At 39.3% G+C, this 25,332-nt stretch overlaps 1 protein-coding gene across 1 annotated transcript; it reads right to left on the bottom strand.

The window, feature by feature from the left end:
• Positions 1 to 855: 855 nt before the first annotated feature.
• Positions 856 to 24,840, bottom strand: CLUL1 (clusterin like 1). Its single transcript, XM_090285132.1, has 7 exons — positions 24,735 to 24,840; positions 23,475 to 23,623; positions 18,571 to 18,738; positions 16,341 to 16,773; positions 12,054 to 12,191; positions 4,587 to 4,801; positions 856 to 1,044 (listed from the first exon to the last, which is right to left on the bottom strand). The coding sequence occupies exons 1-7, from the start codon at positions 24,838 to 24,840 to the stop codon at positions 856 to 858; spliced, it is 1,398 nt and encodes a 465-aa protein (XP_090141258.1).
• Between the last annotated feature and the right edge of the window lie 492 nt (positions 24,841 to 25,332).

Here is a 25,332-nt window from a genome sequence, read left to right as displayed (position 1 = left end):
AGCCGTCCGTCTCGAGAGACGATGGTGTAGCTTCTTAAGGGTCTATCTGCACCGCTGAGAATGGTTGTGCAGTCCGACTCGGGAGTGACACGGTATCTGTCTCCTCCCGTGTTGAATCGACATCTTGTGATGACGCTGGAGTGTCCTCTCCAGTGAAGCTGAAGCTACAGAGCCTGGGCAGGGTGATATGGAGGGTCTGCTGTTGCCCATGCAGCAGACGCCCCCTCTCTTCGCAGCTTGAAGGATCCAAGGGAAAGACGGAGTCAATACAGCTTGGCTTCAGGTGCGCCGCAGGAGTTGCCGGTGTTGACTACAACGTCAAACCGCCTTAGGGACTCCGGCTCCGGATTTTCTGTCGGGGTTTACTCCCTTAGCCTTTCCCCTGAAGAGGTATGCCGCAAGGCAGCGGAGGTTTTTTGGAGTCAGAGTTTTCCTTCTCTGATGTGCCCTGACTGGAAGATCGAACCAGCAACACTTAGCTCGCAGGCCGACGCTCAATCCACTGAGCCAAACCAGCCAGGGTGGTCTGGACATGCATAATCATGTAGCTTTTCAAAAAGGCAAAAACAAACAAATAAATGAATAAATTATTTTTAAAAAAAGGCAGAAACAGTTTATATTTCCACCACCAACATATAAGAATTCCCATTTCATCACATTCCTATCAGGATTTTGTATTTCTTTCTAATTTGCAAATTTCATAGGCAAAAAAATGCTATTTTGTCTTCTTAGTTTTCATGTATTTGATTATAATGAGGATGAACATATTTTCCAGGTATTTTTGAACTAGTTTGTTTTTTTTCCTTTTATGAATCATATGTCTGTCAACAAATCATTCTTAATCAGGCACTCTGCTTACCAAGTTTTAAAGTGTTCCTTAAAATGCTGTGCAGCTTTTTCCAGCATGTAGTTTATGAAGTCAGAACTCTCAGCACTTTCTTCAAGAAGGACCTTGAGTGTGAAATTGGGGGAAGGCAGAGTGCTTAAATCTATCATTGTTCCATCTTGTTTGGAAAAGTTTTCTTGGTGAACACCTGGAACTACCTGAGAAGGATTATACAGTAAAGGATTAATAAATTACTAAATTACTGCACAGTCAGGGTTAATTTAATACTACATTAGTCAGGATAGTCTAGGTTGTGCTGAGGTAACATATTTGCCCCAACATTCCCGTGGTTTCATATAGTAAAAATCTATTTCTCACTCATGTAATATATCCATTATAGGCTCTGTACCCCCTAGACTCTCAAGACCCTCAATGGCAGAGTCATGTCATTTCTTGGCTATAGCATATGAAACACATAGCTTTCTTTGCAGCCTCAGTAGAGGAAGAGAATGGTAATCACATGACTCCACTATCTCAGTCTAGAAATAACCCTTGTCATTTTGTTCACATTCATTGACCAGAACATTCCACATGGTACCATTTAATTGTAAGAGGAACTGGAAAATGTGAGAAAACATTAACACAATGTACCAAATTTTATACTGAGTTTTCCCAGAAAATTTACAATTTATGGTTGTGTGTATGATTTTTGTAAGAACCAGTCATCTGAAATGCATAATAGTTACTTTCTTATGAATTCTCAATTGCACATACTTTGATGTTAATACTTTAAATGAAATTATTTTGACATGCAACTCGATGTAACCTTAAGAGAACAACTTTGAAAATGTTTTCAAATAAATTCCCTTATAAAAAAACTAAAGCAAAATATTAAGAAGACAAATTAAAAACTTAATTTCTTAACTCTAGCTTAAAAAGGAGTAGCTAACATAGTTTTTCCTCCTTTCCATTTGGCAAATATAACACATATAAAAACTGCACAAAGCATTTACATCTAGTTTAATAAATAATTATATAGCTAACACCATCACTACAACACAAGGGGCATAATTTTTCTCACTGGCTAGAATTTGTATATTTTTTTACACAAAGTTTCTCTTCGGTACTTGCTGTTATATGGCTTTGCATTTTTACATAATGAATTAAGAACTGTTTTGAGACAAATAACTTCTATATGCAGCTCAACAAAATGGGTAAGTCATTGATTCTGGAGAAATGCTGCTTGGGTTTGAATCCCCATTCTACCATGTACTATCTGTGATCTCAGACTAGTTCAACTTTTCTGTGCTTCATCCTAAAAATTTGGAAAAGAATAATACTTGCATTATAGGATCATTGAAGGTATTAAATTATCTGATATATGGAAAAATTCTTAGAACATTGCCTGACACATAGTAAGTGCTCTTTAGTGATGATTATTACAAAAAATGTATTATTGAAAATTATAATTTATTTTATATGGATATTTTTATACTGAAGTGCCTTTATTATCAATATAAAAATTTTAGATAAATCTATTATTGTTATTCAGAGACACTGGAATGGAAGTAAATTGTAGCATAAAATGGAAAACACTGACTATGATAAAAACAGTTAAATATTGGCTGTACCTTTGTCAAGATTGAAAACACTGCTAAACTTTTCCTTAAATTTTTATTCCTCAAGATAAAACTTTTTTCTCATTAAACTAAAAGTCTATATTTGTAAGGATAATCAAATATATTGAATTATTTTGTCCTCCTAGGGTATAATCTAGTAGAGTAATAGAATTAGAGAATTAGTAGGGATTGGAATGGTGACTTTCAAAACCTTTTGACCATGGTCTACAGTAACAAATACAGTTTATGTCACAACTCAGAGCACACATGTCTACATATATGTATACACACATAAACATACACACAATGGAAATGAAAATTCTATGACAAATGTATGACACTAAATGTAATAAACTCTAATATTTTCTTTTGTAGCCTGGACTGTTCTGTTTGTTGTTGTTATAATGTACTGGTTGTAATGTACTGGTCGTTTATTAAAGCATGCATGAGCCACAACCTTGCAGTTTGAAAGAGAATGGAACACTAGCTTACAGAAATTCTAGGTCAGATTCCCTAGAAGCAGAGCCTGAGACTTTAACACAAGTGATTGCTTAAGGGTGCCTTCAGGTGAAACTTTTAAGGGGATGAGGCAAGCAAGATTGAGAAGAAGAAGAAGCCAGTAGAGGATGTACCCTCAGGTGACCTCTAGCCTCAGCCTGATTCTCCTGGGGGCTCTGGAGCATAGGTAGCCCCAATGATAAACCTTTGGAGAAGGTTGCAGGGCTGAGCAGTTAACGGCAGCACCAGCTGGAGACAGTAGCTGGATCCCCAGGGATCAGGATAGGCCACCAATATTACATGCTGCCCAGGATATTACATCTTCTATTGCTCTGCCCAGTGAGTTTTTGTATCCAGGTTTTTTAAGGAACCTGTCAATACTGGCTTCATCAGGAATCATTAGCCTGGCTCATTTACCTACTATTGTAATGTGTATGGTGGGGCGGGAGTGGGCAGGAGAGAAATTCAGTCACTGTCATATGTTACACAAAAGGAGTTATTAATTGAGTGTGAGAGACATGGTATAAGTCCATGGCACTATGCTTTTATCTGAAGGTTAGTATATAAACATGTTAAATTTCCAAGGTGAGTCAGCAGCTTGTGTCAAAACTAATAAGAGCTATGTTTTACAGAATTCTTGCCTTGTATAAGGAACCTACAATAATTGCTTTATAGATACACCTTTTAAAGAGGTATTATTAGTTCCATTTTCCAGGTGGAAAAATTGAGGCCTAGAAAGATTGAGAAAGTTTCCCAAACTTACTCAGCTGGCAAATTTCAGAGTTAGCTTTTGAACTCAAGTTGCTTAACCTGAAAGTCTTCTCTCTTACAGTCTATATTGGCCAAGTTTCCTCTGTCAGAACATGGCGGCAGCTGGACTGTCCACCGAGACTTTTGACACATGTAAATGAACCGTATGCAAATTAACCTGGTCCCAGCCTCTCCCGTAGGAAATAAAAATGAATTTTGCTCCCTCCCAGAAGAAATGTTGATGGACATAGCATGATATATTGACTGGCCTGGTGGGGGAAAAAAAGATGTAAATGACCTGCTAAACATGTTGATGGGTAAACTCACCCTAACTGAAATGTATGTTCGGAAAGGTGTGGAGATGGTGCCTGCAGAAGCACTGGTAACCAAATTCTATGGGTCCGCTTAGGTGACGGCAAGTCTTTACTCCCTTTTCCTTCTTCTTTTCACTTTGCCTTTCCTTTCCACTTCCCCTTCCCCTTTCCTTGTTTCCTATGGGACCTCAAATAGTCTGGGATTTTCTTCTTACATCTAACCTTTTTCCCTCCCTTCCTTCAATAAATCTGGACTAAAATCCTAGACTGTTCTCTGGGTGATTTCTCAGAGCAAGGCTACCTGACACCTTCAAGGTTATCTGTATCAATATAGCACTTTAGCTCTAAGCAGAATTAGCCATCTCTGGATTAGAAAGTATTTCATGTTTTAAGTTGGTTTTCTGTATAGAAATTTTTTGTTTTCTAAAGACCATGCAGTACATCATATCAAGTCAGCCTGAATGCAATCACAATGATAATGTGAATATTCTCCTGTAGCTTTTTTCAAATACATAAGTTAACAGAAAAATCAATGTATGCACATGTAATCTCCATATCTGTTCTTGGATCCTCCATTACCTTTATGGAATTAAAGATGTTCTCAGTTCCTGGAATCTGGTTTGCTAGTTCAGTCACCCAGCCAAATTCCTCTCTCATATTCGCCATCTGATATGTAGTATCCTCCAAATGATGCTGAGTCACCTGGAGAATCTGGATATACTGCTGATTGGATATATTGACCAATTTAAGGGTCTCATCTACTTTTGTGTGTAGTTCAGGAACATCAGGGCAGTCTAGCAAAGAAGAAAGTAATATGGTAAAGGAAATGGTCCGTGAAATTTGGAGTTGAGTGATTGGGTTTAAATCCTAGCTTTTTAGCTTTCTACAATATTTCTAGCCTTTTGACTTTGAGTGAGTTTTTAACAGGTAAAATGGGCAGGAATAAAATAATGTAAAGTGTCTGATTTTACAGTGCACATTATAGATTTAACAAATGTTACTCTTCCTTTTCCTTACTTCTGTGCTGTCTCTGAAGGTCATTAGATCTACTCACTCACTCTGATCAGGACACATGAGGTAATACTCTTCCCTGCCACCTTAAAGTTGAGCACAATCTTCTTCAAAGTGATGTGTCCCACACCTGAAGGAAGCCTTTGAGAACAGTTGTGATTTATCATGCTCCCTTCCCTCTTACAGTGGAACTAGTTTTGCTGCATGTGGTGGAGGCTCTGTCATGCTGAATGAGGAGTTATACTGCAGAGCCCTCACTCAAACTGTAACTGACACACTGTAGAGTGAGAAATACAGGTGCTGATGAGCTGCTTGATATTGTGTAAAGATTATCTGTAGACTATGGAAGGGTCCATGTGTTTGGGCATTTGAAATCATAAGAGATCATTGTTATGGATAAAGGTCACAGCCTCTATAAACTGTGTCTTTTGCTGTTCACTAAAAAACCAAGATAGGAGTAGGGGAAAACCCACCAGCCAGAAGCCAGGTGACTACCTCATCTCAGATCTTAAATATAATTTACTGGATCTTCTTGATACATAGATATAATCCAAGGTTCCTCAGGGCTTCGCATTTTTGCAGAGATTGTTTTGAGATCTTCAAGAGAGGGAGACTTTTGTACTTACAAGTAAACACATTTGCAAGAGTATATGTTTGAAAAGTAACTCAAAATATCATTGTGAAATTGTCCTGGCTGATGTGGCTCAGTGGGTTGGGCATCATCCTGCAAACTGAAAGGTTGCTGGTTTGATCCCAGTCAGGGCACATGCCCGGGTTGTGGGTTTGGTCCTTTGTTGGGGTGCATTAAGGAGGCAGCTGATCGATGTTTCTCTCACAACTGATTTTTCTCTCCCTCACTCTCTTTCTCGCTCCCCCCTCCCTAAAAATAAATAAAATTTTAAAAGAGAAAAAGAAAGAAAACATTGTGAAAATAAAGGTAGTCATAGTTAATATGACACAGTAAACATTTGAAAGGAGATACAGATATTCTTTTAAAATATCTTCATTTGCAACTTCACAGTCATTAAATTTTAGAATAGAATATAAAGAATTTTTTTTTTTTTTTACTTCCGGCCAAGATGGAGGCTTAGACGGACACGCTAGGTCTCCCTCTACAACTAGAGAGGAATACAACTACTTCAAAACAAAGGATAACTAGAAATTCCAGAAAATAAAACTACACGGAAGTCCAACATATGAAGTTATAAACCAGCGGTGCCATTTGGGCAGGTAAGAGTTAAAGAGGGCAGTGCTGTTTGCGGTCACATCCGGAGCGGCAGGCGGCGAGGAATCCCGGCTGCGCAAGCCCCTGGCGGTGCGCGACCCCGGCGAGGAGTCCCGGCTACGCAAGCCCCTGGCGGTGCGCGACTCCGGCGCTGGGGAGAGCGGCCGCCGCATCGCCTTGAACAGTGAGGCCCAGGGGGAAGGGAGGACGGATCCCGGTCTCCTAGCTGAATAACTGTGTGAATCCATCTTGGACCCCCGCTCCCAAAGAAAGCACCACAGGGCTGCGAAATAGGTCGCGGACAGGCAGACGCCGGTCGCTGATTTGTGACGCCAAACGGCGCCCGCCGGTCGCTGGGTCATTACGAGTACACAGGCACTGCCCCCGACAGCCTGCCCAAGAAAACAAAACGCATCTGTCAAAATGAGGCAGACAACTACAGAAATACCGGTGACACAACTCACCAGACAGCAGATAGAGAACCTGACAGATGAACAGATAAGAAACCTGTCAGAGGCTCAGTTCTGGGCCATTGTTATCAGGTGGCTTACAGAATTCACAAAAGAGCAGGAAAAAGATAAGAAAGAAGCGAAAAAATTTCATAACGAAAGGAACAAAACCGCATACGAGATAGAAGGTGAGAGAAAATCCAGAGTTCATTTCAACAAACTGGAATATGGAGAAGGAACAAGCAGTCCACCAATGCAGCGAGAGGAAATGGGAAGCAACAATGAGAGGATCAGAAACCTCTGGGACAGCTATAAAAGGCCCAACATAAGAATCATTGGTTTGCCAGAGAGTGAGGAAGATGAACTAGAACTTGAAAAATTGAGTGAAAATATAATAAAGGAGAACTTCCCAGACTTGGGGAAGGGAATAGACTTGCAGGTCCAGGAAGCAAGGAGAGTTCCCAAGAGACTGGACCCAGGGAGAACCACTCCAAGACACATTATAATCAAAATGTCAAAAATTAAAGATAAAGAGAGAATCTTAAAAGCAGCAAGAGAGAAGAAAAGAATTATGTACAAAGGGGTCCCAATTAGACTATCAGCTGACTTCTCAAGGGGGACCCTACAGGCAAGAAGGGACTGGCAAGAAATATTCAAAGTAATGAAAATCCAAAACCTACAACCACGAATACTCTATCCAGCGAAATTGTCATTCAGAATAGAAGGACAGAGAAAGTGTTTCCAGGACAAAATAAAACTGAAAGAGTTCATTAGATCCAAACTACTGTTATATGAGATGTTAAAGGGACTGGTTTAAAAAAACAGAAGCTAGGGAGATGAAACAAAGGCAAACTAAATAGGCAACGAGAGTGGAAAAGGAACTGTGGGTACGGGAAGCATATTGGGGGGAGGTCAACAGGGAGGGGGAATGGGGAAAGGGAGGGAGATGATATAGGAATTGGGGATCAAGGTAGGAGGGAATGGAATGGACGGAGAATGGTTGGGAGGAACTGTATGCACAACTAATGGACATAATCTAAAAGGGGGGGACAACTGGAGGGAGGGGGGCCACCGGGTGGAGGGGAGCAGAGGGAAGGGAAATTGGCACAAATGTAATATTTTAATCAATAAAACACATTAAATCTGAAAAAAAAAAAAGAATTTTTTTTTTAAATCATGAGGGGAAAGGTGGTGATTTTCCTCATGACTTTGGGCAAGCAGAATTCTGCAAGGGACACTCATTTACTCTTTTTAAGAGTGCCACCCAGTAAAAATATTTCCCTAGAACAAAGGTAGAACTTCATACAAAACACATTCAGGTAGGAAAGGAAAAAGTAAAACATCTTTATTCACAGATTATATGATATTATATATAGAAAGTCCTAAGTTATACATGCAGACAAAAATGCTATTAAAACTAATAAACAATTCTGCAAGGTTGTAGAACACATGATTAATATATAAAAATCAATTGTATTTTATACACTAACATAAACAAACTAAAAATAAAATTAACAATTCCATTTACAATAGCATCCGGAAAAAAACCACCGAAGTGCTTATGAACAAATATTTCAAAAGAAGTACAAGACTTGTATACTGAAAACTAGAAAAAAATCTTTGGCCCTAGCCAGGTAGCTCAATTGGTTAGAGCATTGGCCTGTATGCCAAAAATGCAGGTTTGATCCCTGATTAGCACACATACAAGAGTCAACCATTGAATGCATAAATAAGGGGAACAACAAACTGATGTCTCTCTCAAATCAATACATTGAAATAAATTAAAAAGACTTAATATTGTTAAGAGGGCAATACTCCACAAATTGATCTACAGATTTAATGCAATCCCTATCAAAATCCCAGTGGTTCTTTAAACAGATATCAACAAGCTGATCCCAAAAGTCATGGAAATGCTGGGGACCCAGAATAGCCAAAACAATCTTGAAAACAAAGAACAAATATGCAGCACTCACACTTTCCAATTTCAAAACTTACTATGAAGTACAACAATTAATGTAGTCTGATAGTCATAGGATAGACATATGGATCCATGGAACAGAACCGAGGGTCCAGAAATAAACCTTTACATTTTCTGTCAATGAATTTTCAACAAGAGAGCCACAACAATTCTATGGGAGAAAGAATAGTCTTTTCAATAAGTGGAACAAAGACAACTGAATACCTAAGTACAAAAAAATAATTTGGGACTCCTGCTTAACACCATATACAAAACTAACTCAAAATGTATCAGAGACTCAAATGCAAAAATTAAATCTATAAAACTCTTAGAAGAAACATAAGTATAAATCTATGCCATCTTGGATTATGATGATCTCTCAGATATGACACCAAAATACAAAAAAGAAAAAAAGGAGATAATTTGGACTTCATCAAAATAAAAACTTTTAGGTTTATTTATTTATTTATTTTTTAACTTTTAAAATTTATTTATAAACATCTCAGAACCACTTAGATCAACAGTGAATTTTTTTAGACATAACATACTATGTTTATCTTAAGGTACACATTGGGCCCATTAGATAATACTCTGGAAAGTAATACAACTGTTAACTGGTAATTAACAACCTCAGTTTGCCAAGCAAGGAAACAGTAAATGGTTACAAAATTATTTGAAAAGAATATACCGTTTCCATTTAAGTTAAGGAAAATGCCATAATTTTTTATTGAGTTCAATTTTTAGATGTAGCTTAACCAGTATTTTTAAATGGAACTTAATATGAAAATGGGAGGTTTATACCTAAGAAATCATCTGAGCCCTACTACATGAGATTATAAACAGAGTAAATTTGTAATTTGATAAACTCATTACAAAAATCATAGCCTAGAAATTAGAGCAGCAAAATTACAGAAGATATTTCTATATAGTTTCAACTGAAATCATGTTTACCTCTGGCTTTCACAATTAGATGAATTTAAAAACACCGAGTTTTAAAGGTATCATCAAGAAAGTGAAAAGACAGCACACAGAAAAGGAGAAATTATTTGTAACTAATATAACTGATAAGGGTCTAGCATCCGGGATATATAAAGAACTCCTAAAACTCAACAATACAAGAGAACAAAATTAAACTATGGGCAAAGAATTTGAATACACAATTTCTCCAAAGATATACAAATGGCCAATAAATACATGAAAAGATGTTCAACATTATTAAATTAGGAAAATACAGGGCTACAGTGAGATACCACTTCACAACCACTAGATTAGCTAAAACAAAAAAGATGAGCAGTAACAAGTGTTGGCGAAGATGTGAGGAATTAGAACCCTCATGCATTTCTGCAGGAATGTAAATGACTCCCCCAATTTGGAAGAGAGTTTGGAAGTTCCTGAAAATGTTAAATATAGAGTTATCATGTGATGTGGCAATTCTACTCCTAGGTATATACTCAACAGTATTAAAAACATATGTCCACTTCTGGTCAAGATGGCAGCATAGGCAGAGATGGCTCACTCTTCACAAAACCACATCAAAATTCTAACTAAATATAGAACCACCACCACTCAGAACCATCAGAAATTGAGTTGAATGGAAGTCTGACAACTACAGAATTAAATAAACCACACCCATCCAGACTGGTAGGAGGGGTGCAGACATGGAACAGGCTGGTCTCACACCCAAGTGTGGTGGATAAAAATTCAGGAGGAATATCTCAGGAACGAAAAGCCCCAGTCCCACACCAGGCCCCCTAGCCTGAGATTCCAGTGCCAGGAAGATAAGTCCCCACAACTTCGGCTGCAAAAACCAGCAGGGATTGAGTTGGTGGAAGAAACTGCTGGAGCCCCAAGGAATTCCTCTTAAAACTCCCTATACAGAATTACCTACTCAAACTCACTTCCTCTGAGCTCCAGCACTAGGGTAGCAGTTTGAAAGGCACCAATAGCACACTGGGAGAAACTGAAGTATTGGACACCAAGGCAAGCATAAGCCATTGTCCCTTTTCTAAATCCTTCCCCCACAGAACCACAGATCCTCAGAGCCGGCAAGGTGGTGCCATATGCAAGACTCCATCAGTTGGTAACACTGACTCACCTTGGAGATCCCCAGAGACTCTGCCCCACCCAGCTTACAGCCTGCCCAATCTGCTTTTCCACTAAAGAGCTGGTTTGGGGTCATAGTGTACAACTTCCTAAATTCTCTCAGACAAGCAACAGCTGACCTCAGTGAGCCCCAGCCCTAACATTAGCAGCAACCAGCCTAGGTTCACAGCTTGGCTTCACCTGGAAACCTCCAAGCCCAGCACAAGTAGCAGCCATCTCCGATTGCTTTACAGCTCAACAGAGTTGCCCTGGGCAAAACACAGGTGGGGGCTGACCTTCGCCTGCACCACCCAGGAAAACCCAGGGCCAGCACCCCCAGTGGACATCTACAGACCACATTGGAGCACCACCACCTTGCCCCTGAAAAACTGGTCCTCCATGAGGGCAGAGGTTAGTGGTCAGTGGTCACAGCCAGTTATTGCAGCTGACTGGCCTGGGTAAATCCATCCCATTTATCTGCCAACAGCAATCAAGGCTCCACTACAAGAGGAGGGTGCACCTCAAGTACCCAGCTCGGGTGATAGGGGAGGCTATGCCACTGAACCCTATAGGACACCTACTATCATACATTAGGCAACACTACCAAGGCAGAGTCAAAGTGGCTCTACCTAATATATAGAAAAATACATAGGGAGGCTGCCAAAATAAGGGGGAAAAAAAAAATCACCAAATGAAAGAATGGATCAAAACTCCAGAAAAAGAACTAAACAAAATGGAGATAAGCAATCTATCAGATGCAGAATTCAAAACATTGGTTTTAAGGATGCTCAAAGAACTTAGTGAGGACATTGGAGCTTAAAGAAAGGTTCAGTCAGAAACAAAGGGTACACTAATTAAAATAAAGAACAATTTACAGGGAAACAACTGTAGAGTGGATGAAGCCAAGAATCAAATCAATTATTTGGAACACAAGGAAGCAAAAAACAAACAATCAGAATAACAAGAAGAAAAAGAATTTTTTAAAAAATGAAGATAGTATAAGCAGCTTCTGGCACAACTTCAAGAGGTCCAACATTCACATCATAGGGTGCCAGAATGAGAAGAGAAAGAGCAAGAAATTAGAAATCTATTTGAAAAAATAATGAAGAAAACTTCCCTGATTTGGTGAAGGAAATAGGCATGCAAGTCCGGGAAGCACAGAGTCCCAAACAAGATGGATACTGAGCACATCCAGGTGGAAATGAGCTTGGGAAAAAAAAGTGCTTGCAGGGAAGCAAATGAATCCACAATGCTTGAAAAAGTGAGTTTTGACCCCTGGCCAGAATACTATTGGAACCTGAGAAAATAATTTAATTATTTACCTTCCCATAGGTAATCCTGACATTTTTGGCATCTTGCATGAAATTGGACACATTCTGACAAATTCTGGCCACGTTCTCCACACAGTGTTCTGTCCTGTGCAGGCACTGTCTTTGAACTCTGAGTTCCAGGGTCAGCGTCTGCAGGTAACAGCATTTACACATCAATGTCATTAGAGTCTGCACTTAAGGGAGTGGATACAATGCCATTTATTTTTCTTACCGATGCTTTTAAAATCTCCTTCCTGTACTTAATCATAGCAGTGCATGTTGGTGTAACCATTTTCTAAGGCAATTTGATATCTATTAATAATTGCATATATTGTTTAATTCAGCAATCTTGTTACTTATTGGTATTACTCATCATGAACTAAATAGGACATTGTAAGACACTTTTCTCTTTGGACTTTCTTTTCTTTGCTATTAGACTTTGACCCCCTTGAGGGATGATGGGATTTGGTTGTGTCCTTTTAATCATTTTATTGTTGTATACCTCCTTCTGTCATTTCACTTGTGATACAATAATGCAATTGCCCACTGATCTGTCTGTTTTCCTTTCTCTGGACTGAGTTCCTAAAAGTCAGGAGCTGTGTTATAATCATTGTCTTATGTCCAGTATCTAGATTAATGCCTGGTACATAGATCAGGGATGGCAAACTTCAGGTCCCTATGACACCAATTCCTCATTTCACAGCCACGGCAGTAACTCACATCATTTCAGTCTCACCATGACAGAGCCTTGGGACCTTTCTAGGCAGTAGATAGTAGATACTTCATCTACTATCCAATCTGCTCCTGTTTCCTCCCACAAGGGAAAATTAAGGTCAGCAAACACTTTCTAACGTAGGATTGGAACCCAGACCTCCCAGTATCCAGCACTATGTCAAGCTACCACACCACACAGTTTTATTCAACAGCATCTCATCTATTCTTTCCAGGGATTTATATGGCAAGTGAGGAAAATTGAAAAAACTGTTTTCTTCTCTTTCAACACATTCAGGAATTGAGGTCTTAAAAAATCAAAGTAGAAAATAAATTCTTCCTTATGGAGATTAAAATGAAACAACACTCAATAACATAAAAAATAGTATTAAATGTGATATTTCTTGTGTTTATTATTGCCTTTCTGCTTTTAACAGTATTCATTTTTAAATTTTAGCTATTTTTCTAATTTTGGCTTTTAGGACGATCATGACAGAGCCCATCCATGAAGATTGCTTATACACAATATTCACTCAGTAAATGTTGGCCATTTTACTTAACAAGAGAAATGTAATAGTTTCCTATTGCTATTGTAACAAATTACCACACATTTAGTGGCTTAAAACAGCATGTTATCTTATGGTTCTGTAGGTGAGAAATATGAAATGGGCCTCACTGTGCTATAATCAAGGTGTTGGCAGGGCTGGTTTTTCCTAGACACTCTAAGAGAGAATTTATTTCCATGCCTTTCCAGTTTCTGGAGGCCACCTGTACATGGTCCCATTTTCTATCTTCAAAGCTAGCCATGTAGAGCCAAGTCCTTCCCATGCTGCCATCTCTATTGATTCTTTTCTGCCTCCTTTCCCCACTTTTAAGGATCCTTGGAGGCCCTCGGATAATCCAGAATAATCTCCCTATTTTAAGGTAAGCTGACTAGCAACTCAGTTTCATCTGCAACCTTAATTTCCCCTTGCTGTGAAATCTAACATAATCACAGATGGCAGGGATTAGGACAGGGCTATCTCAGGGAAGCTGTTATTCTGCCTACCACAGGGAGTAAAGTTCAAAATGTCCTCTCATTAGATGGATTTTCTAGGGCAATAAGTTTACTTTTTACCTACCACCTGTCCAGAAAAGTGATGGAAGCTGCATGTAAATACCTTCCAGCCCCTGCCTGCCTATTTTTTCCTTTTATCCTCATCTGGGACATTTTTCATTGCTTTTTGTGAGAGAGGAAGGGAAAGAAGGAAACAGTGATGTGACAGAAGTATTAATTGGTTGTCTCTTATATGTGCATGGACCCGGGATTGAACCCTCAACCTAGGTATGTGTACTCACTGGGAATTGAACCCACAACCTTTTGACTATAGGACAATGCTCCAACTGAACCACACCAGCCAGGACTACCTGCCTATTTTTGATAAATTGTCCTCATGTATTCATCTGGGAAGAGAATGTCTCCTCTGTTGAGCTTGCTGCTGTGCACTGTCTGGTTAGGGGAGGGGTACTGGATAAAGAAGAAAATAAAGGTGTAACACAGGCTCTTCTTGTTTGCATCTTTAATCTTTGCATTTATAGGGGACCCTGGATCTCCAAGTGATCATCAAGGTGAAGGTGATACGAGAGGCAGGAAGAGGAGGACTCACGAGCCAGCTAAGAGTAGGGGCTGGTCCTAGGGTATGTGAATGGGGAGTAACCTCTGGAAGACTGGTAGAAATCAACATTCTGAGTTGGTTGGGAGAAAGGAGTTACAATGGTTGGGAAATTGTTTAGATTTCAACTGTATAAGTTACTAGTACTCTTATGCACATTTGAATGTAGCAACTCATGTAAAATTGCTACACAATGTGAAAGATAGGGTAGGAGGGGGGCATAATTTTGTTTTAATGAACACATTGTTTATTATTGGAACATTACTCCAAGGCAATTGATATCTATTCAACATTAAGCAAAAATTATCCAATATTATCCCTGCATTGATATATTCAGTCTATTGCCCTTATGCTTTTCTTGAATATTTGGTGAACTTGGAATCTTAGAATGGAATACCAAACAACACCTGACTTACGAGAAAACTCCACCAGACTGAAATAGAACCTAATGACAATTCCAGTAATGATGGCTGCTGTACTCATGGAACAATGGGACGGGAAGGATGTAATGCATTTTTCCTGGCTTCAGTTTCTGACAGTGTGAGGTAAGCCCCACCCATACAGAGGCCTGTTATGCAATGTCATGGCAATTTTAAGAATTTGATTCAAATGTTGCCAACTACAGCTGATATAATTGGGAAATAGTTAGAAGGAGCCCTTTTCCCCCTACATACAAAAATATTTATATGTAATTAATATATACAATTTGATGAGTTTGGAAATAAGTATACACCCATGAAATAATTCTCACAATTTATGCCATAAAACTCTCTATCACCTCCAAAAATGTCCTCTTCTCCTTTTATTTTCTATTATATTATTATTATTATTATTATTGTTATTATTATTGCCAAGAACTCTTAATATAAGATCTACCCTCTTAGCAATATTTTAGACTATCCAGTAGAGTATTAACTATGGGCACTAGGTTATGCAATAGATCTCTCGGACTTGTTCACCTTATAGAATTGAAACTTTGTACCCTTTGACCAGCACCTCCCCATTTCCCCTTCCCTTCTGCACCTGCCAACAACCATTCCACCCTCTTCTATGAGCTTAACTATTTTAGATTCTTCATAAAAGTGAGAGCTTGTTGCATTTGTCCTTCTGTGTTTGGCTCATTTCACTTAGCATCATGTCTTCCAGGTTCATCCATGTTGTCACAAGTGACAGGATTTTAGAAGGAGCCCATTTTATTTTTCATGTCAGAGGGGAGCAGCCTTTTATTTAGCCTAGTGGTCAATAGAAAAGAAGTCCCACGAAATGTAGATCCTACAGCTGGCTCACACAGCAACTTTCATTTCTGAGATGCTGCATCCCAGCCACTCTACAGAAGTCTGAAGAAGTTTTCTCCTTCTGCCTTGAAACATTAAGAATTGTTTTCCAAACATGAAATATTGTGACATGTGCATGAGTGGTATTGGTAGAAGGCAATTCATATGTTTTATAGAAACTCCTATTTCTGAAGTTTTGGGTTTGTCTATGAGCATTTTCTGTGGTTTTGTGCATAAATGTCATGATTTAAGGAATTACAGAAGTGATGCAAAAGAGGCCAGGGAGGGACCTGCTTTTACGTGACACTAGGCTTCTTCCCAACCCGGGAGTTGAGGATCCTAGACTGATTTTACAGAAACTCCACGATGTTCCAGCAGAATGGAGCTGAGCATCTACATGAGTTTTAATGAAGGAGGCAACCTTTTTCCCCCAAAAAGTTCTCACCCTACTAGCATTTTCCTTTTCAGCTCTCAACAGTGATGGAAGAGGGACAATATTTGGCAGACTTCAAAGCTTCTGAGGTGCTGAAACTTTGAATATCCATTAATTGCCATTCTCAGAAACATTGTACAATGACTTAGAAATGTCTACCATTCCCAATTCTAAATACAACTTGACTTTAGTATGAACATCTAAGTAAAAATAATCTTTTAATACTCACCTTTGTGTTGTTTTGGTAAATCATCCACTGCATTCAGTGTGTCAGTAATTGTTGTGCTGATAGTTTGATAAATGGAGAGACTGAAATTACAAAGCAGCTGGAAGAAGCTGGGAATGTCCCAGCTTTGCACAAGATCTGCTTTTCTCTTTGGCTCTTTGAATAAAGCTGGAAAAAAGTAAGGCTCAATTAAGTCTGTATCTGACATGAAATATGACTGAAAAGCCTGGTCAAATTGTTGTTGCATCTGTTTGAAGACGCTAAAACTCCTGTTAAAGAGAAATCTCACATCCACCATCAGTCGGCTGAACACATGTTCTATCTGGGTCACTTGTGCATCTTCCTCCGTGACCTTTTCACTGAAAGGGATATCTTTTTTATTATCTTCATTGAATGAAAACAGAAATTGATATATCTTCCTGAAAAACTGTTCAATCTGTGGGGTCAGGAACAGAATGGAGTAAGACATTTATTATCTTTTTGGACTATTTTTTGTTCTAAATTTTAAAGTCAACTTACAGTAATCATTCCAAATCAAGAACAATTCTGGGCAAGCTAGGAAAAGGTAATTCAATTTAAGATAACACTCTTGTACTGACTTTGACTTTGACTATGGAAACAGCATCTGAACTTCCTTTAGGTTTATATTTGTCTATAAAAGGTCTAAAAAGGCCAAGTTTTCAATATTTTTGACAAGTCACAAGCTGATGTACTGGTGGTGGTTGGCATACCATAGTCCAAAGGGCACCGTGTAGATTACATAAAAACTATAAATAAGGCTCTTCTCTTTCACCTCTGTCTTAGTGTCTTAGTTCTTCTCTTCTTTCCTTTCAGTAGACTATCATTAGTGTCTTTATGTTCCCCTCTTTCTCATCTCATCAGCACATTTACACTAAACTGTAGATGCCTCATATAGCTAAATAGGTTACTTAGGATGTCACTCGTTTTCAGTGATTAAAGCCCTTCCTGGCTGTAGGGAAAGGAATGAAGGTCTAATCATAGAATTCTTTACTCATCGGGAGAAGATTTTCCAGCAGTTACACCATGTTCTAGTTCATCTGTGTGACACCTAAGTTTGTGCCAGGACATAGTTGCCCTTATATGATAGTTATATGGCTACAGTGTGTGTTATGGAACATATACATCACTGCTGTAGCATCCCAGTGCTGTTCAAATAATTCTCCAGAAATTCTTAGAGGACTCATGCCTTTCTCAAAAACAAAACTTTGAAGCCCCAAGAAATTTTCGTAAGGCCGCACAACTGACACAGATAGGAATGGTCCCCAAACCTCCTGACTTCTAGACAGTGTTTATTCCACCATATTCTGGTGTGTTAGAGAGTGGCAATAAAAACAGAGCAGATGCAATTAACAGTGGAGGCAAATTAACTTGGCATATGAATCATCCTAAGGGTTGATCACTCTATAATTGGGTATGGCACTGCCAAGCAAGGAGCATACTCTAATTAGTGCATGCTCTGATATGGAGAGGGAAATTTCACTCCATTTCATATTCAACTCACTTCTTGAAGGGGAAGGGAAATTCAGGCCAATAGTGTAGGAGACTTTTATAGGGCACAGCTAATCCTATTAAGGTCACCTCCCTCTGTGATTCCCTCTGTCCAGAAGATAGCCAAAGGAGACAAAAAAGAAAACATGCCAGTCCTATAAGACATGCATGGGTAGACCTAAAGGGAACGTGAATCTCTGTGTGTGCACCCTCATGTGCACACTGCCACAAGAGGGCAAGCCCATTGAGAGAGATTCAGGAGGGAAAGGATGTCTTCAAATGTTTGGTCTACAGGGGAAAAAAATTAAAGCAGTTTGAAGTCAGAGACTATTATTCAGAATGCAACTCAGCAAACATTTATTGGATATAAACAATGCTTTAATGAAGACAGATGATATATGGTCCCTGCATTTAAAGGGCTTACAATCTAGTGGGAATGTGTTCACAAATAATACGGACAAGACAGAAAGAGTTAGGGTGTTTCTAAGAGAGATGTATACAGTGTCATTAAATGGTGAGACAAATACTGAATAGCTGTTTTAATTTATAAACTGTATATACACAGGTGAATAATATATAAGCATGAATTTTAGATTCCAGATTCAAAAGGCCAATATCAGATCAGGTATCTGTACCTAAATATTAATATAAATTAATTTGTTAAAAGTAAGCTGAAGTAGGTACCTTAAACACTTTGAAATCTTATGCTCTTCTATTCCCTTACCATGTTTTCCATAGAGGAACAACTAGGTTGGCAGGTTGCATAAAATCGCATGCAGTCACTTTCCAGGCAAGACTTGCATTCATCCCAGGAATCTGCCAAAGACTCCTGGCATAGCCTTTCTCCCTCTTCCAGGTATTCTTGAACTTCATTCATAAGTTTCAGGGCCTCCTAATTAAAAAGTAGAAACAAACATCCTATTTGTATTTCATGACTTAATGTACTTGTATACTTCAGTTGATTTTACTCTTTAAAAATGTGCATATTCTAAGCTACTTCATTCCTTCTTCAGGCCCCTGGCAGCTGACAGATCTACCCAAAAGGAAGATTTCTCTTTGATTGAGAAAAGAGCACTGAGCCCTTGCCGGCATGGCTCAGTTGGTCAGGCATCATCTGGCAAAGCAAAAGGTCACCAGTTGGATTCCTGGGCAGGGCACATGCCTGGGTTTTGGGTCCTGTCCCCCGTCGGGGCACGTGCGAGAGGCAACCGATGTTTCTCTCTCACATCAATGTTTCTCTTCCCGTCTTTCTCTCTCCCCTCCCTTCTCTCTAAAAATAAATAAATAAATATTTTTTAATTTAAAAAACCCATTCCCTTCTCTTAAAATGAAGAGCACTGATTGATTCCTATTGAAGAATGTGCAAATCTTATTAATCTGTTCATTTACTCATTCACTAGGTATTGAGTGTTGCTATGGAACATACATTACTAGATGCTGGTAAACCAGCAATGAAGACACAGTCCCTATTCTGGGGAGCAACTGTAATTAACCTGTTTACTTGTTTGCTTTCACATCTAGTCCTTGAGGGTTGTGGAAAGTAGTTTTAAGGCTTATAAAGCTGACACATTAATTTCTCTGTTTTGCTGCCTTTAATTTTTGTATGTTTTTAACTTTGCAAGAAAGCACGATTCTTGTATGTCAAATCAAGTCTTATCGATAATTCTAATGGCCGAGATGCTGTATTTTGAGAGCCTTCATTCTTCTTGTCCACAGTCTGAGCACTCCCCCTTGTGGCGACTGGCTGTATTACACTTGGCTAGGTCCCGCTCGGGGTGGTAAGGAGCCCAGCAGAAGTGACACTGTCCCTAAGAACCTCAGCCCTGTCCCCTGAGCTCCTCTCAGGCTGGCACGCCTGCCTAGACCTCTGGCCTCCCTACAAGTCTGGACTTCTAAAAACGGGCTCCCTCCATGCCCGAGAGGTAGCTCAGGGGAATTACGGGGTATAAAGGACCCACCCACAAGAAGACAGCCTCAGAGCTAATGGCCACTCTTTTAAGTGAAGAATACACAAGGGAGCAAAGCTTCTGTACTTAAAACCAATTTAGTGTGAAAAAAATAATTCACCCTTTTCTGGCATATTAAGCCCAAAGAAACACCTGGGCACTGACAACCTCCCTCATCTCCTTTGCTGGGCTAGCAAAGGATGCTGACCAGGTGGCATTTGCTGTGTGCCAAAAAGAAAACTGGCAGAGCCCCAGCCTACCAAATGTACCTCGTGACCCAGACGAGACTTTCCTGTCTCCTTGGGCTCTTTGCAGAACAGTTTTAGAACTCTATGCTTCTCAAGAAAAGTTGCCTCACCTTGGCACTGATTTATAATAGTTCCCGATTTTCTTCTGCTCACCCCCCAAGAGCATAACAAAAACCAATCACATGTCCCAAGTTTTGACAGTGAAATGTTATCATGGAGGAAGTAAATCTCTGGTTTAGGACTCCCCTACCCATTCTTTCCATTCCCCCTAAATGTCCATATCAATTCCAGTCGTCGTCGGCAGCCGTCCGCCTCGAGAGACGATGGTGTAGCTTCTTAAGAGTCTATCTGCACCGCCGAGAATGGCTGTGCAGTCCAACTCGGGAGTGACACGGTATCTGTCTCCTCCCATATTGAATCAACATCTTGTGATGACGCTGGAGTGTCCTCTCCAGTGAAGCTGAAGCTACAGAGCCTGGGCAGGGTGATATGGAGGGTCTGCTGTTGCCCATGCAGCAGACCCCCCCTCTCTTCGCAGCTGAAGGGTCCAAGGGAAAGACGGAGTCAATACAGCTTGGCTTCAGGTGCGCCGCAGGAGTTGCCGGTGTTGACTACAACGTCAAACCGCCTTAGGGACTCCGGCTCCGGATTTTCTGTCGGGGTTTACTCCCTTAGCCTTTCCCCTGAAGAGGTATGCTGCAAGGCAGCGGAGGTTTTTTGGAGTCAGAGTTTTCCTTCTCTGATGTGCCCTGACTGGAAGATCGAACCAGCGACACTTAGCTCGCAGGCCGACGCTCAATCCACTGAGCCAAACCAGCCAGGGGGATCAATTCCAGTAGTTCACAACTTATTAAAGTCCCATATAAACCTGGAGTAGGGGAAAATTACTTTAAGCTTCACTAGGGTTTTCCAGTTCAGTAAGTTTTCTCTGCCCTCACTAAATATTAATAAGGAGGGGCTGGGGGGGCAGTCCGTGATGATGCTGGGTCATCTGAAGATGGGCGATGCTCTAACTGAGAGATGGTGGTGGTGGGGTGGTGGTGGTGGTGATGGTATGTGTGTGTGTACCAATGCCATATTTGCCAGTTCATAGTTTGTCTAAAATATCCTTTATTCTAGGTTTAAAGTAATTTTAGGGATGGAGACTCCTAATTTTTCTTTTAAAAAATTAACTTTTTAATTGAGTGTCTAGATCTTAAGAATGTGAATCAATGAATTTTTATAGAGTAAGTAGGTTTTTAAGGAAAATCAAAATCCGATGAGTCCTAAGATTCCTCAGGGCCAGAACTGAAACCAACACTTGCTTACTTGACTCACCCCTAACTGGAGCATTCTTTTCCTAGTACTACAACCTTCTCTTGCCAGGAGGCTGGGAAAAAGGAGAGAAAACAGAAAGTCACTGGGTCCTGAAGGCAGAGCATCAGCGGACTTTCTCCTCAGTCATTTCTGACAGTTTTGGATTAACCCATTCATTATCATCTCAAGCCTCAGTTTCCTTCTCTGTAAATGAAAGAAATGGTGTCATTAGTCCCAGAGGCCAATCTCACAAGCCCAGGAGGGAAGAACACAGCTTAAGAGCCTTTCACATTTTCCTCTGGAGGAGCTTTCCTTAATTTCTTAAGAATCGTTTGCTGCCAAAAGGAAGGAGAGTTTTCAGCTGCTGGTAAGGCAATCTCCTTCCTTACTAGGGACACTGCGGGATGCTGGGAGGGCGAGGGGGTGTAGGTGTGGCCAAAACATCAACCAATGTGATGGGCTGGCCTCAGGTTTGTGGTCAGCCTGTCATGCAACCCTGATGATCGGATGCGCAGTGGCCACAGTGCTCAGAAGTGAAGAGAATTCCAGCAGCTTTCTGAAACTTGGTGGTCCCCAAATTTATAGGTATAGGAAGGAAATATGAGAAATCCTGTTTGTATTTTTAAATTTAAAAATTGACTCTGGGGAGGAAAAATGGGAGTTGTTTAATAGGTATATAATTTCAGTTTTGCAAGATGAAAAGAATTCTGGAGACTGGTTGCCCAAGCACGTGAATGTACTTAACACTACTGAACTGTATACTTAAAAATAATTAAGATGGGAAATTGTGTCTTATATGTATTTTACCACAATTTTAAAATTTACTTAACAAAAACAAATCTTAAAAGTAATTTACTCTCACTGTTAAAATTTAAAATATTTTCCAAGTTCTGTTTGTTAAAGTTTTGATTTACCTTTTGATTTAAGGGTAATTTTGGAAAACAAATTTTAAAAAATTTAATTGTTTTTGAGTATTATGTTAATGGTTAATGCTATTAAACTATGAGCCATGCAATGTCTATAATTTAGAAATGTATTGAACTTTATAATTGTAACATGAACAATATTTAATGTCTTCTATGGACATTTTAATATAATGTGTATGCTCCATTGGTAGGATACATAGTTTGAACCACAGCTGTCAGGTAAAGGTATTTAAATTTAAAAAACGATTTGGCTGGTGTACTATTTCATATCCACTGATGCTCTATAGTGGTACTCTTGTGAGGCCATTGCTTGAGGCCAACAGCGTGGGAGGACCATGGGGAAGAGGGGCCTCCACATTCCAGCAGCACTGACATTGGCTTCCTCTCTCTCTGGTCACTTGCGGCCAATCGCAATGAATTGCATTTAGGAGGATTCAGTTAAATGATGGTTTTTAATGTCTAATTTGAACTAAACTAACCCTCACTCAATGGACAGGAGGCCCAAAGAAAACAAACAAACAAATAAAAACACAAACAAAAAAAAACAAACCGAGCACATTATGAATAATTTCAGCTCAGAAAGACAAGAAGCAAAGGCAGAGCCAACACTTCATTTTGAGCTCTTTATTGGCCACACGATAGAGGAAAAATATGATCTAATCGTATCTGGTTAGTGGGCTAAGAAGTTTTAAAATATCTAGATTATTTGAAATATGAACTACCTCTACCTTAGCTAACCACAAACTTCATCCTAAGTGTATTTTATGCCTGGTAGCAAGTCATGTTTCTAATATATAAATAAATTAATGCGCATATGTTAGGAGTGAGTGTTAACACTTATTTTAGTAATAGGGATAGGAGATCAGAAACTTTGGATAACACTGATCTAGCCAAAAACTCCCTGAACAGTTTTGACTCAATATCCTAACTCAGAAGGGACTAAGGATAAAGCATTTTTTAAGAAAGCAATATTCACAAACAGAGCTAAATCCTCTGAATTCCTGGGTTTAGAGCCCCACAAAAGGCCTATTCTACAAGGAATATGTTCTGTGAAGAAATTAAAAATTTCCTTCAAACTTTTCCTTCAGGAAGGGCTGCTATCCAAAAACCCTGTTACTAGGGAAAAATAAGTAATCAATCAATTGCCTCTTTAAGTGCAATATTTATGGTATAGTTATGTTTAAGAACAGATATTATTTTCAATTCCCTTACCTGTTTTTCTTCTTTGCATTTCTTCAGGGTTTTCATTAGATTTGTATGCTCCTCCTCTCTCCTTTCCATCATGATTTTCATCTGCTTCATACCAATCAAAGCCTTCTTCACCTCTTCATCAACACCTGTCTCCCCAGCCTTGTAAAAATCTAAAAATATGTTGCAATTTTTTTCTTTGAGATATGATCACATTACAGTATATCAGTATCTGCATTAAAATCCATTAATTCACTTAATTTTTTATGTCTGCTAAATAGAGGCTTAATTGTTCTTTTATAGCATCAAACTCTGAAAGCAGACCATAATGAATTAGCTGTCAGTTGCCACATGGACTCAGCTGCCACGTGGACAATGCCTTCTGTTCCTCACTGCTGAGCTCTTAGACAAGTCAGAGTTCATTTAACCTAATTCTTGTCATTTTTCTCAGGGCCTGTTTTCATTTATCCATGTTTGTATTATACAAAATTTTGAATTTTCTTCAAAATTTATATTAAACACCCAGTTGGGAACCTCAAACCAGTGACAATTTCTCTTTCTCTGAGCTTCAATTACCTTCGCAGGAGGCACCATACCTAGAAAGTATTTCATGTAATGCAAGACTCTTTACTAACCTACTGAACTTTTCTTACACACTTTTAATAATCCCTTAGTGAGTATAAAATTCATTGTCATTCTCTCCATAATAGCCTACTGTGGCTTCCTAAGGAGCTTATTCTTGCCTCCAAATTTAACTATAGACTGCTCCTGCAAAGCAGCATTTTAACTAATTTTTCTAAGTGTTTTATACCCAAACCATATATTATCAAGCAAAGATCAGAAGTTAATGAGCACAGACCAACCAGATTCAATGTCATTATAACCCATTCTCTCACTATCTCAAGAATAACTGCACAGATTACTTTAATTGTTTAAATTTTTCAAATGCTAGAAAAGAATTTCACTGTTCATTAAAACTGTGCTTAGGGGACACCAAACATCTGGATGATACCAAGAAATGCAGTCAAAAAGTTGGCAAGTTCTATCTGCATGATAGCAAACATCTGGTTATAAGAATGTTCTCAGATACTCAGTTGGAATTTTCTATTTTTATCCAGATGTTTGGTGTCACGTCTACTTGGTTTAAGTGCCTAGAGAACATCTTACCGTGAAACTAGGGGGCCGTAATGGTACAGTTATCTCACAACTCTAAATCCTGTAAGTGCCAGGAGGACTTGCAAACATGCAAACAGGACACAGCACAGATAAGGAAACTAAACATACCCTTCAGGTTTCTGTGGATAGCAGTTTTGTCCTTCCAAGTAGGTGCACAGTGACAATCTTTCAACCATAGCAGATACACAATAAACACCAAGAGTGACAGCTTCATGTTCCCGCTGTTACTGCAAAGGAAAAATAAATCTGCATCAAATGCCTGCCATTAGGTCAGTTTCTGTTGGCATTAATTGAAAACACATGGTGACTCAAAGCATTTTTCTATCAAGTTTTCTTTATAACTTTAGGCAATTCATAGGCCTGGGATATAATATCAATCAAAAAACAAACAAACCCCAATTCTTTAGTTTGTTTACATTCCTTTTTTGTTTTAAGTATATTTTATTGATTATGTTGTTTCAGTAGTTTCAGTTCTTTTCCCCTTTGCTCCCCTCTGCCTAGTACCCACCTTTCCTTCAGCAATCCCACTCTCCTTAGTTCATGTCCATGGGTCATGCATATACATTCTTTGGCTTTCCCTTTCCTATATTATTCATAACTTCCCCCTGTCTATTTTGTATTTACCAATTATGCTTCTTAATCCCTGCACCATTTTCTCATATCCCCTCCTTCCCTCTCCCAGCTGATAACCCTCCAAATGATCCCC

This window comes from Furipterus horrens, unplaced genomic scaffold, assembly GCF_987537825.1.
Source record: "Furipterus horrens unplaced genomic scaffold, mFurHor1.1.pri manual_scaffold_8, whole genome shotgun sequence".
NCBI classification, from domain to species: Eukaryota; Metazoa; Chordata; class Mammalia; order Chiroptera; family Furipteridae; genus Furipterus; species Furipterus horrens.
This window is presented reverse-complemented; position numbering and strand designations above follow the sequence as displayed.

Coding starts and splice junctions, on each gene's coding strand:
- CLUL1 (XM_090285132.1), bottom strand. CDS start 24,840: ATGAAGCTGTCACTCTTGGTGTTTATTGTGTATCTGCTATGGTTGAAA. Junction 23,624..24,734: donor TATCCACAGAAACCTGAAGG/GTATGTTTAGTT, acceptor ACATATTTTTAG/ATTTTTACAAGGCTGGGGAG. Junction 18,739..23,474: donor AATGCAAAGAAGAAAAACAG/GTAAGGGAATTG, acceptor CTTTTTAATTAG/GAGGCCCTGAAACTTATGAA.